This window comes from Equus quagga, chromosome 14 (genome assembly GCF_021613505.1).
Source record: "Equus quagga isolate Etosha38 chromosome 14, UCLA_HA_Equagga_1.0, whole genome shotgun sequence".
NCBI lineage: Eukaryota > Metazoa > Chordata > Mammalia > Perissodactyla > Equidae > Equus > Equus quagga.
In genome coordinates, this window is record NC_060280.1 from 20,883,068 (window position 1) to 20,895,054 (window position 11,987).

At 37.9% G+C, this 11,987-nt stretch overlaps 1 protein-coding gene across 1 annotated transcript; it reads right to left on the reverse strand.

Moving 5' to 3' along the window:
• Positions 1-5,454: 5,454 nt before the first annotated feature.
• LOC124252225 (olfactory receptor 1030-like) lies at positions 5,455-6,387 on the reverse strand. Its single transcript, XM_046685525.1, has one exon. The coding sequence runs from the start codon at positions 6,385-6,387 to the stop codon at positions 5,455-5,457; it is 933 nt and encodes a 310-aa protein (XP_046541481.1).
• Positions 6,388-11,987: the final 5,600 nt, after the last annotated feature.

Here is an 11,987-nt window from a genome sequence, read left to right on the forward strand (position 1 = left end):
CCCTCCCCTCTGCCCCACCACACACCTTGGCCTCACCCCTAATTGCTCTTTCCTAGGCTGGGGTGAGGCCAACAGAAGCTCAGAGCAGTCACTGTCCTGGGGATGGGAACACCGCCTTCCACAACTGTAGCTGTGACAACTAGAGGAGTTCCTACTGACCACTTTGGAATGTCAGACCTTTGTTCTATGGGAACATATTAGCTGCAGTGATTCAGGGTCAAAGAGATATCAGTGGAGATTTATCATAGACTTATTATAAATTAAGACTTTTGTGGTCAGAGCAGACCAGGTACAGCTGTGTTTCCACGGGACAGTGTGTCCATGTTACAAATCATTAACTTGTAAAACAGACACTGGGACTGGGGCTCCTGAAAGTTGGCAATGGGCTGTTCTAAGTTTTCCAATGAAGCAGATGAAATGAGGAAAATCCATTATTGGAGACACAAACAAACTTTCACAATTTATAAAAACATTTTTCAGGCAAGAATTTTTCAAATACCTGCTTCAAATCAAAGATTCTGAAAGCTGAACCCTAGTCAGAAGTGGTAGAGTCTGGTTATCAAAAATAAATGCTTTATACTTTTAAATATTTAAAATATACTTTAGCATACCCTATACTATTTTATCCTGATTTTCCTCATTTTCTAGATGAAAAAGCTAAGGCTCAGATGGATCAAGCCACCTGACTGATATCATGGTTCAGGGCAGACCCAAGACTCAAGCTAAGACCTTGAGTTTCCTACCCAGTCTCTTTCTTACTCCACCACCAGCACTTCTACAGGCTTTGAAGCCCTGCTTTTAGAGGCCACACTTCTTTCAAAATCTTGGAGAGCAAAATCTTCACCTCCCAGATCACACATTTTTTCAGGCTTGGCGTGCTATATTTTGCTTGCTTGGCATGCAGGCATCTGTTACATAGTTCCCAAATGTGGATTTATAGATGTTATCAGAAGTCAGTTATATGTTTAGTGAAGTGATCATGCAGGCACAGCCTTGTTTTGATAAATTAATAATTTAACATACAAGGAACTACGAATAGGCCGGGAGAGAAAAGCTTAGCAGTGTTTTAATACCTAATTAGTTAAAGAAGAGCAGAGAACTATGCTGTTAGATTCAAGCTGGCAGAGTTGTTATTTTGTGCCTGCGGACACTTTAGGACCCACCTATATGAAGGAAAGATAGTCCAACATTTGTGAAAGGTATTTTAACATTTCTTTATAAACATGACTCCCCTTAACATAAATAACATTAATCAGAGTTTCCTTTCAATTGGTTGCTCTATTATAATTAACATTAATTTAAACTCTGCATCTGAATGATTACTAAGGAAAGCTAGTTGCTAGTTTTGCTAAGGCAAATGAAGAGATAAGTAAACACACTATTAATGATATCGGCTTTCAGATGAAACAGGAGATGATATGGATAAAGAGAGTTAAAAATGGTTCTTTCTAAAAGGAAAGACAATAATAATGGAATAAAAACAATCTGTGTGAAACCCAGAGATGGACCTAGGAGCTCTCCCTGCTCTTTCTGAAGTTTGAGAAGCCTGCAGCGTGTAGCGTCCCTAGCTGAGGACGAGCCAGAGGTGGGCTGGAGAGCGCTTGAGCATGGCTGGCTCACTGTTCTATCTCTTCTCCTTGTACCACGTCCAATGTCGTCAGCAAGCAAGATTGTCTGTAAGGAGGAGCAGAAGCTGCGGCTTGGTAGGTGTCCAGAGCCAGAGTGGTTAACACACCCAAGCAAAGAAAGTGAGCTTGAAGGAATAAAACATTTTCTTTCAGGCTACAGTATAAAACCTTCTGGAAACTGTCTCTGTTAGGACACTTAAGCTGCTTGCAATGGTATAAGAGCTACTTATTTGATTTTTTAAAATAAAGATTGTCTTTTCTGCTCTTCAATTTGCCCTATCTTACCAGAAATGGAAGTTCTAGTTAATACAAACATTAATAAAAAAAGCTTGGAAGAAAAGGCTAAATCTGTCACCTTCCCAGGAGCCTGAACTCCCCAAGTATCTGACATCCGCGGCTCCCTATCTCTCTAGTGGATGCACCGCTTAATTGCAGGCAGGGGCCACTCTTAAGCACTGAATTAACATTTTTACATTCCATCTTGCTCTCCAAAGAACGCTAGAATTATACATCCAGGGCAGAGCTGAAAATTTGGAGGCACATTTGAAATTTTAAGATTATTAAGTTTCTAAAATACTTATATATATATGTCAAATAATATGAAAGAAAATGAATAGTATTTGCCCTCTCATATTTCCTTCTTCATGATCAACATAATAAAAAAATCCTTTTGGCATGTTTCTAAGCATGACAAATCAACAGAGTATTAGATGAGGAGAAATAAGACATTTAAATTTAAGCTGATTTAAAAACCCAGTACTTTATATGCAAATGAGTATACATTTACAATACATATGAATATGTCATGTTTCAGTTACATATTAGACTTTTAATGGAAATTGTCTATGTGGTCAATGTTGGAAAATATTCATTTTTAGGATTACCAAGAGGAAAATGGGTTTACATTTTAGTTATATGTGAGAGCAGTTTTATTTTTACTTTCAGTGAAATGTTGAGCTTGTAAAATCTGATAAAGGTGAAATTTTCATTATTTTGATAACATTTGCATATTCAGAAGATATTTGTTTATTGTAGGCTGAAAAATTAGTATAATTATTATGAGTATTGGTTAAAACAGCCTCATTTTATAAATGAACAAAGATGTATAATCATATTGGTTTCTCTTATGGCTTAAATATTGTCATTTTAATACTACACATGTGTATAGTGTGCTATATTTCTTAAAAATGTGAGTAATTGATTGGAGAATTTTCTTACTATAGTAAGGCCTGAATCAGGGAGATAAATGTACAAGACTAAGGAGCCCCAATGGGAAAGGAAATACAAAATATTAGCTTAAAATTTAGCTGATTCATATCCTTCCTCATGCCAACTCTATGCTTTCTAGATCTTTGGGAAATTTAGGAGAATGTGCACTTACATCCTTCATAATCCATGAATATAATATTCTCAATTTTCTACTTTGTTTTAGAGGAAATCGAGGATGCGCATTGAAAAAAGTACACAAATCCAACAGCTGGAAAGGCATTATGGAGAGGTCTCGAGATGTATTTTCTTCAGTTTTCTCTAAAAAGAACTAAAGGATTGATTAAATATACTCTTAGACCAAATATTTCTTTAAAAACATGAGTATAATTCATTTGTGAGAGGCATGTATTAAAACGTGATATCTACTTACTGTCTTTTTTTTCTCTTTCTAAACAAAACTGACATGGAAATAGTTTGAGAAAAATTTAAGAAATGGGTGTGGCTTTTTCTTCGTCATAATTTGTCATCTAAGTGTTGATACCTGCTCATTTTCTTTATCTCAATTAGTAGCAACCTCTTCCTATAGTAATGTTTCCTTGCCTGTCATAGTCCATCAACAACTCTGGCTGCTACCCTCTTCCTAATATACCAATTTCCCAGAGGCATCTCTTTCACTGGCTGGGTTGTGTTGTTGCCTTCATACGTCTTCCTGCCTTAAAGATGTTAGCTTCATGGGAGGATATTGAAAACAGTCTTCCTGTCAAGATCCCAGTAACTTGCTTTTCTCTGTCACTTCCCAACAACAGGGCCATTACTGGGCACTATGTCTACCCACCCATTGGAATTAGCAATAAATATAGAAGAGTTCAATTCAATTCAGCAAACAGTTATGACGTGTGTGTTCTGTGCCAGGACTTGTAGGTGCTAGGGTGCAAAATGAAGAGAGAATCTGTTTAGTCTCAAGGAGCTTAAGGTCTAACATCTGTCTTGTGGTATTCTTCCCACTTTGCTTGCTCCTCCTTTGTTCATTACATGTGCAATCTCTCCTCCCTCCTGGGCTTGCTTCATACCTTTCCTCACTCTGTTCCTTTATCCTGGTAGTATCTTTCTTCTTAACCACAGCCAATTCTCCATCCCCAAGTGTTTAGGAATACAGCTTGTAACTCAACTCTCCAGAAAGGGTTTCTGAGCTAAGTAACAGAAGTAATAAATATTTGACTACTTTTATTTTTCTAAATTGCAGGTTCACAGCAGCAATAAAAACAAAGATCCCATTATATTATGTCAAGAGTTAATTTGGGGGCAAAAGGGACCCCTTAGTTTGTTGATTAATTTTAAACTTATCTGTAATTGATTGGTGATACATGTTCTTAACCATTAAAAAAAAAGTCAAAATAGTAATTACATTTGAAAACAGGGGAAAATCTAAGGTTTATGGCAGATTTGTATTTCTTAAGGATTACTTTGAAAGAAGTATTAGAACTGAGGCTTGGAAAAACCATAGAGTGCTTATATTCTTGCCTAAAAAAAATTAAAGAGTTTTTTTTTTCACCTACTCTCACTAACAGTAAAAACTTATATATATTTGTCTCCAAGAAAATTGGAATATCAGATCTGTGAAAACAAAAATAAAGAACATGGAAAATGTCACAAAACTAAAGTATTTCTCTAGATCATTCGAATTGTTTACGACAATAATTTTATTTCTCAGAAACATGCTTACTCTGGCCTGGTTTCCTCAGGAAATTCTTCCTCTTTCCCTTCCTCTGCTCCTTATTTCTCTTTCGCTTTCTTAAGCTCATGGTGACTCCCTTCTTCTCCACCCCACCTAGAAAAAAAATGACTGTAGCTGTACTTTCCAGAGACTAGAAAAATTAAACTCTTGCTGTTGAATAAATGAGCACTTTTTACATCTCTGAAAGTACCAGAAACCCTCTGTGTCTCTTCTAATTAATCTTCCTCTTCTAAACAAACAATAAAATCAACCCCACATGTAACTGAGTCATAGTTTTTCTGTTCTTTCCCCACCCCCTTATTATTGCTGCAATACTGTTTCTTCTATTGTTCATTGTAAGCATTCAGTATTTCAGCTACGTTTAGATTAAGTAAGCTTATTGTGATCTGATCTTGAAATTTAACCACTATCTGCAGAAATCTTATGAAGAAATGTGTTTTAAGACTAACAAATGATTTGCTACAATATACCCCATTTTAAGCCATAAAAATGTTTCTACTAACAGATTTTCATGTGTGATTTTGTACCCAGCTTTGTTAATTTATAGTTCTGCCCAAAAAGAGTCTTGCTTTTTAAGATCTTTGTGAATTTGGACCTCATATTATTACCTAATTGGTAGTAAGCCACTTAATTTTCAACATGGGAAGGGCATAGTTATGAACAGTCTAGTAAGTCAATTCTGATTAGTCCATAATTGGTTGGATTAAATATTACAATGTCAAGCAAGTGGTTCAGTACTTTTGGTCATTAAAAAATCAAAATTGGATGGACTGTTTGTTTATCCTGATTGGATGTCAATTGGCCTGCTACATTTCAATCAGATTGGGTATACCACGTCAGTATATCGTGCTTTCTCAGTGCTGCACTCTGAAAACTCATTCACTATGACTCTCTGCCCTCTAGCATCTTTTTCAGGGTTTCCTTTACTTCCGTGTTCCTCAGGCTGTAGATGAGAGGGTTGAGCATGGGAATTACAAGACTATAAAATACGGAGACCACTTTGTTGTACTTCCATGAATTCCCTGCTTTAGGTTGCTTCAGGTACATGAAAAACAGTGTTCCATAGAAAATGATAACCATGGTGAGATGGGAGGCACAGGTGGAAAATGCTTTGCACTTGCCTTCAGAAGACTGAATTTTTATAATGGAAAAGAGGATGCAAATGTAGGAGACAAGGACGGTCAGGAGGGACCCAGTGAGGTTCACTGCAGAGAAGATCAAGAGCTGCTTTTCTTTGTTGCTGGTGTCAGAGCAGGAGACGGCAAGGAGAGGGGGATCAGCGCAGTAGAAATGGTGGATGACAGAGTCGCAGAAAGACAACTGGAAAGTCAGCACTGTCTGGATCACGGAGTTCAGGAAGCCATAGGTATAGACTCCTATCACCAGCTCCTTGCAGACCCGCTGAGTCATAATGGCTGTGTAAATCAGGGGGTTGCAGATAGCCATGTAGCGATCATAGGCCATTGTGGCCAAGATGAAGCATTCGGTAGTGGCAAGAGCACTGGAGAAGTAGAGCTGAGCAAAACAGCCCAAAAAGGAGATGGTTTTTCTCTTCGCCAATAAATTCTGCAGCATTTTGGGCCCAATAGAAGATGAATAACAAAGATCAATGAATGCCAGGTGGCCGAGGAAATAGTACATGGGCGTGTGGAACCTTGAATCCACCTTGATGAGCAGGATCATGCCAAGGTTTCCCACCAGGGTGATGAGATAAATTAGCAGGAACACCACGAAGAGGGGAAGCTGGAGCTCAGGACGGTCTGTGAGTCCCATGAGGATAAATTCTGTCACTGTGCTACGATTTCCTCTTGCCATTTTGTTCTCTCTCTTATTGGAAAAAGAAAATATATGACTTTAAAATGATTAAATGCTTAAAAACAAAAGCTTCTTATCGCTTTGTTCCAGTACCAGGTGAGAAACATTTGGCTTCACATTCCCAATGGTTTAAGGCTGTCATTAGCCACAGGGCTTTATTCTGCTAAAATAGACTCAGAGAAGTCTGAGCTCATTCATTTTCTTTTTTGATGGAGAGTGACGAATTGACCTCCAAGTAAGTTGCACTAAGTTACTCTCCCAATATTGTACATGAATACTGGTTTTCCCACAAACCCAAAGTTTTATGAAATTTTAAATCTTTGCCACTGTGATGGTGAATATTAGTAATGCATATCCTCTTGATTTGTATTTTTTTAATAAAAAATTATGAGTAGGGATTAGCAATTTGTTTTTGAGGAAGATTAGCCCTGAGCTAACACCCACTGCCAATCCTTCTCTTTTTTGCTGAGGAAGATTGGCCCTGAGCTAACATCTATGCCCATCTTGCTCCATTTTATGTGTGGGATGCCTGCCACAGCATGGCTTGGTAAGCGGTGTGGCGTCCATGCCTGGGATCAAAACTGTGAATTCCGGGCCACCAAAGTGGAGCACAGGAATTTAACCACTATGCCACTGGGCCACCCTGGGATTAGCACTTTTTCAAGCCATTATTTGCATGTGCATTTCTTCTTTTATGAATGGTCAGTTCAGTTCCTTTGTTAATTTTTCTATTAGGTTGTTGGTCTTCTAAGCATTTTATTGACAAGAGCTCTTTATTTATTACGGAAATCAGCCATTTGTTTGATATGTCTATTGCAAATTATTTTTCAGTTTGTTACTTATCCCTTCACATTGGTATGGTATTTTTCCTTCATGCTATGCAGTAAGTTTTAAATGGTTTGACGTCAAATTTATCAATCATTTCCTTTTTGAATTGTGATCTTTGTGACATGGTTAGATAAGCCTTCCTCAATTTAAAATTATTTAAAAAATTATCTCTTATTCTGTTCTAGAGCTTTACTAGATTTCAATTTTACTTTAAAATCTTTAATCTATCTGGAGTTTAATTTTGATTTAAAGAATGAGATATCAACTCTTTTTATTTATTTCTCCAAATAGCTTGCCAGGTGTTCCAATACCATTTGTTTGTGAAATCATTTTCCAGTTGATTATGTTGATTTAAAACTCTAGCCTTGTGGCATAGGAAAACATTCATAAGTAGTTGGATCAATTTAGGATTCTTTTTTCTTTGCAATCTCTTCTAGAACCAAGACCAAATATTTAAATACAATGGCTTTGTAATTGATTTTAATAGCTGGTAGCAAATTTTCCAGCTATTCTCACATGTATATTTTTCCAGATGAACTTTAGCATCATTTTATTAAGTTCCAAAAAAATAAAAATAATCCTGTTTGTACTTGGAATGCTGTTGCATTGAATCAATATATTAATTTGGAGACTGACATCTTTACAACTGAATTTTCTTTTCTATAATGTGGTATGTATTTCATTTAGTAAAGACTTTCCTTAATAGAGTTTTAAAGTTTTCTTTAAACTTTACAGATAAACATCCTACATATTTCTTTAAAGACTATTCACAGGTATTTTCTCTTTTAGTAACTATTGAAAATGAAATCTTTTTTTTTCATTTTGTGGTTTATTTACAATTGTTTACATATAGGAAAGCTATTGATTTTTTGAATTAATTTTATAACTATCTTCCTTACCATAGTTTCTTATCATTTAAAAATAGTTTTTAGTTGATTCTCTTGGTATTTTCAAATACAAATTCATATAATATGAAAAGGATGTGAATTTTCTCCCTCATTCCTATATATTATCTCTCATTCCTTTCTCTTCTCTACTTGTATTAGCTAGTACTTCCAGAGAATGTTAAAAAATAGTGACAATGGGGGCAATTTTTATCTTTCAACCTTTTTTTTTTTTTTTCAGCAGAGGAAGATTCACCCTGAGCTAACATCTGCTGCCAATCTTCTTCTTTTTGCTGAGGAAGATTCACCCTGAGCTAACATTTGTAGCCAGTCCTCCTCTATTTTGTATGTGAGCTACTGTCACAGGATGGCCACTGATAGATGAGTGGTGTAGGTCCATGCTCGAGAACTGAACCCAGGCCGCCAAAGCAGAGCATGTTGAACTCAACCATTAGGCCGCCAGGGCTGACCCTCAACTTCTTGAAGGATGCTTCAGGAGTACATTGAGACCATCAGGCATCACAGACAGACAGAATAGCCTGTGAAATGTTACTGATGTTTGAAAAAGACAAGATGTTAAAGAACTGCAAGTATTTGGGGTGGTTAAAAACGGGTTCCCTAGGAGTGGGCCCACCTTTGACATTGGCAGGGCCCAGGATCAGGATAACGAATGGAAGTTCTCATATCATATGCCTCAATATTTAAAAGTTAAAAATAAATAAAACAAACTAATAAAATATGTTCTATCCTCCCTCTTTTATAATAACCTTAAAGGTAGAATTCTTAGGACCCTTGGAGTTCCACACTAGAATGAGGTGGCGTGAGGAGAATCTGTCTCCAGCTTACGCACATGTGGCTGCACCGACATGGAGATGCCAGCCTGCATGCACATGCTCTGTTCACACCTCTGCAAGCAGCCATCCTTTGGCTACCCTTAAGGCCTAGATCTGTGAACATTAGCGGCATGATTCACCCTTACAAAGATGATCTGGGAAAGAGACTCTTGTAGTCTCTGGGTTTAAGAAAGGGTTCATTTGGGAAAGGAATTTTAGGGTCCTTTTACCTGGAAGATGGTCTAGAAGGGATGGATAGAATGGATTCCAGGTGGGTGTATCCCTTTGGCCATGTCCCTTGGGAGGTGGTACAGTAGGAAGAGGCCCAGAATTGCTCTAAAGAATGGAGCTACCACATGAGTCCCTTTTGTTTGGATCTAAGGGTAGTAGTGGCTGTAAGCGAGTGATAAGAAACATGGCTAGAGTGCATGTCTGGGCCAGATAGTTGAGGGTCTCTTACCATAAGAAGAAATTTGTTCTGTATCGAGTAGGGAGTAGGCAGCCTTTGAAATGAATTGAGATGGTCATTGGAAGATGAAAAGAATTTCAAAAGGTGAAGGATGGATTAGAGGAGAGCACTGTAGGAGGAGTGATTGAGCAAGGAGTTGAGTCAGAACAGCTCAGAGCATGTTTGAGCGACTGTGAGCATTTTTTCAGGTAAGAGTAGGTATGTATGAAAGAAATTAGTGATTCTAGAGTCCTCAGCCTAAACTATACTGCCTTCCACTTATGATTCCTCAGTATTTATTCATTTCATGGTTTTGTTTTTCCTATTTTTTTCTTGCACATTCAGACTCCCATGAGAAAATTTTAGACATATTAGGATGAATTCAGTAGTACTTCTTAGTTTGTTCAGGCACTTTAACTTTTTGTGTGTATGTGTTTAACTAATACATTAAATGTTTGATAATTCAGAGTGTTGTTTTGTTCTTTACCAGTCATTGTTTGAACAATTTGAACAACTTTGTTGAATAACCTAAGAAATATGTTAAGAATATTTAAGAAGGGCACATAAACTACTTTGAGAATCTGGTGAAAGCTAAGGATCTGTTCCTAGGAAAGTTTTACTCATACAAAATTTTGTGTGCAATTTCAGAGGATTCCTGAGTTTATCAGGTCCTTGCTATGGTGTCCTCATAGAATAACACACTGACAAAAAAAAAAATCCCAGCGTTTCCAAGTAAGAGTCAACCAGTCCTTCGCCACTCGCTTCTCTGACAGAAGCAAAGCACAGCTGTTTTAAAGCCTTGTCCTCTTTGCTGTCTCAGAGCCGGAGCCCTTCTCTTGGCTACCTTGAGGTTTTTACTATGACAGCCTTAGAGGTAAATGCAACTTACCGAGCACCTATCGGACAGTCAGTCAGGATTCCCAGTGCCCTGGAAGTGTCCACTTAGAGTATTTCTGATCAGATAAACAAGCTTCTTCATGACTAACTGGGAGGCTTAGTTTCCACATTGATAAACCCATGAGTATTTATAAAGTTAAAGTGTAAGGAGTCTGTTATCTCCTGTTATTCCAGAACTTCCTGGGTACCAAGGGAACAGTTACACAGAGTTTGTATGAGACATTTTACATTGATTTAAACCACCTTTGGGAATTAATCATTCTGGTAACTAAATCATTCTGAATCTAAATTTAGAACCATTCTAATTCTAAATCACCCTGAATCATTCTGGTAACTAAAGATGACTCAGATTATGATGCTTTGGGACACATTCTCCAGGGTGACTTCCAAGTCAAGAACTTCTGGTGTGATGCTTAGAGGCAGACTTCTTCTGTTGGCAGGACCTCTGCAGTGCGTGATCTTGAAGCTGTGGCTGAGTGAGGGCCCAGTGAGTATTTCATAGGGGACCAGGTAAGGTTATGCAAAGATTGTATGATGAAGATGCACAGAAGGACATTTTTGCTTGCAAAGAAAAAATGGTCTGCCTAGCATATTTATCACAACAGACAGTGTAAGAGAAAAACAGTCTTCATTTTTCTCACTGTTATGTATTTCTCATTGAATCAAATTAAGGAGTAAAGCCATATTCAAAACCAGGTCAGAGACTGAATGTTCTAATAGTTCCATAGACCTCCCTTCCTTTCTTTCTCCCTTCCCCATTCCCCTCTGGATTGAAATTGGGGCAATCAGTACTGTTCGATGTGGCCAGAGTCAGTTTTTCAATGCATCTGGTCTTTCCCCATGGCCACTAGGGAAAAGAGAGTAGAACCTGCTCCTCTAAGTCATTAATCGCAGCAATTTAGCACAGCTCTTAGAGTATTGCTGCAAAGAACACTGCCCTCAACTTCAGGTTTCAAAGCCAGGCGGAGCTAAGGTGAGAACATTCTCTAATCGGAAAGTACATTTTCTGTCTCTCAGCCTTCCCCAAGTTCATTAATTCAAACCCAACAGGAAGAAACTGGAAGAGAAGTGTGTTTGTGTCAGCACCAGAGGCATGGTTCTAGCGGCCTTTCCTAGTCAGTTTTGCCCTTTGAAGTAACTCACACCAGGGAAATCTATGACTTTTCATTTTGGTTAGAGGAGAGGCTGTATACGACGTGGAGTGAAATGTAAGTTTGATTTGCTGATTGAAGTCAGGATTTTGCAAATGCCATACCTTGACAATAAGCAATGGGACTTCAATTTTCAGAGTTGTTAGGACTGTACACCCATCTTGAGTAGTGACCAAGAGGGCTGGAGTAAAGGACAGAGGCAGAGAGTCAGCTGAATTACTGCCAGTTATGTCACATTTCATGTCTACTTCCATTTCAAATGATAATCTACTTTTTACTAAGAATTGGTCTTTCTATGGAATTCTCATACCATAATAAGCCAGTTACAGAAATTGAAAATCTGGGGGGGAAAAAGCCAGGTCTCCGAAAGGCTGTTTTTGCAGAAAGCAGATGACATCATGCATCTTGTCTGGGAGAGTGCCTAGCAGGAGGAAGATAAGGAGAGAAACTGACCCTGTGGGTCTCATAGAGCTGAGGAAAACTGACCATGACACTTTTGAGCCAATATTTACACTCTATACTCCATTGCTCAGCAAAACTGGGAAAGAGAAGTTCCAAG

Coding starts and splice junctions, on each gene's coding strand:
- LOC124252225 (XM_046685525.1), bottom strand. CDS start 6,387: ATGGCAAGAGGAAATCGTAGCACAGTGACAGAATTTATCCTCATGGGA.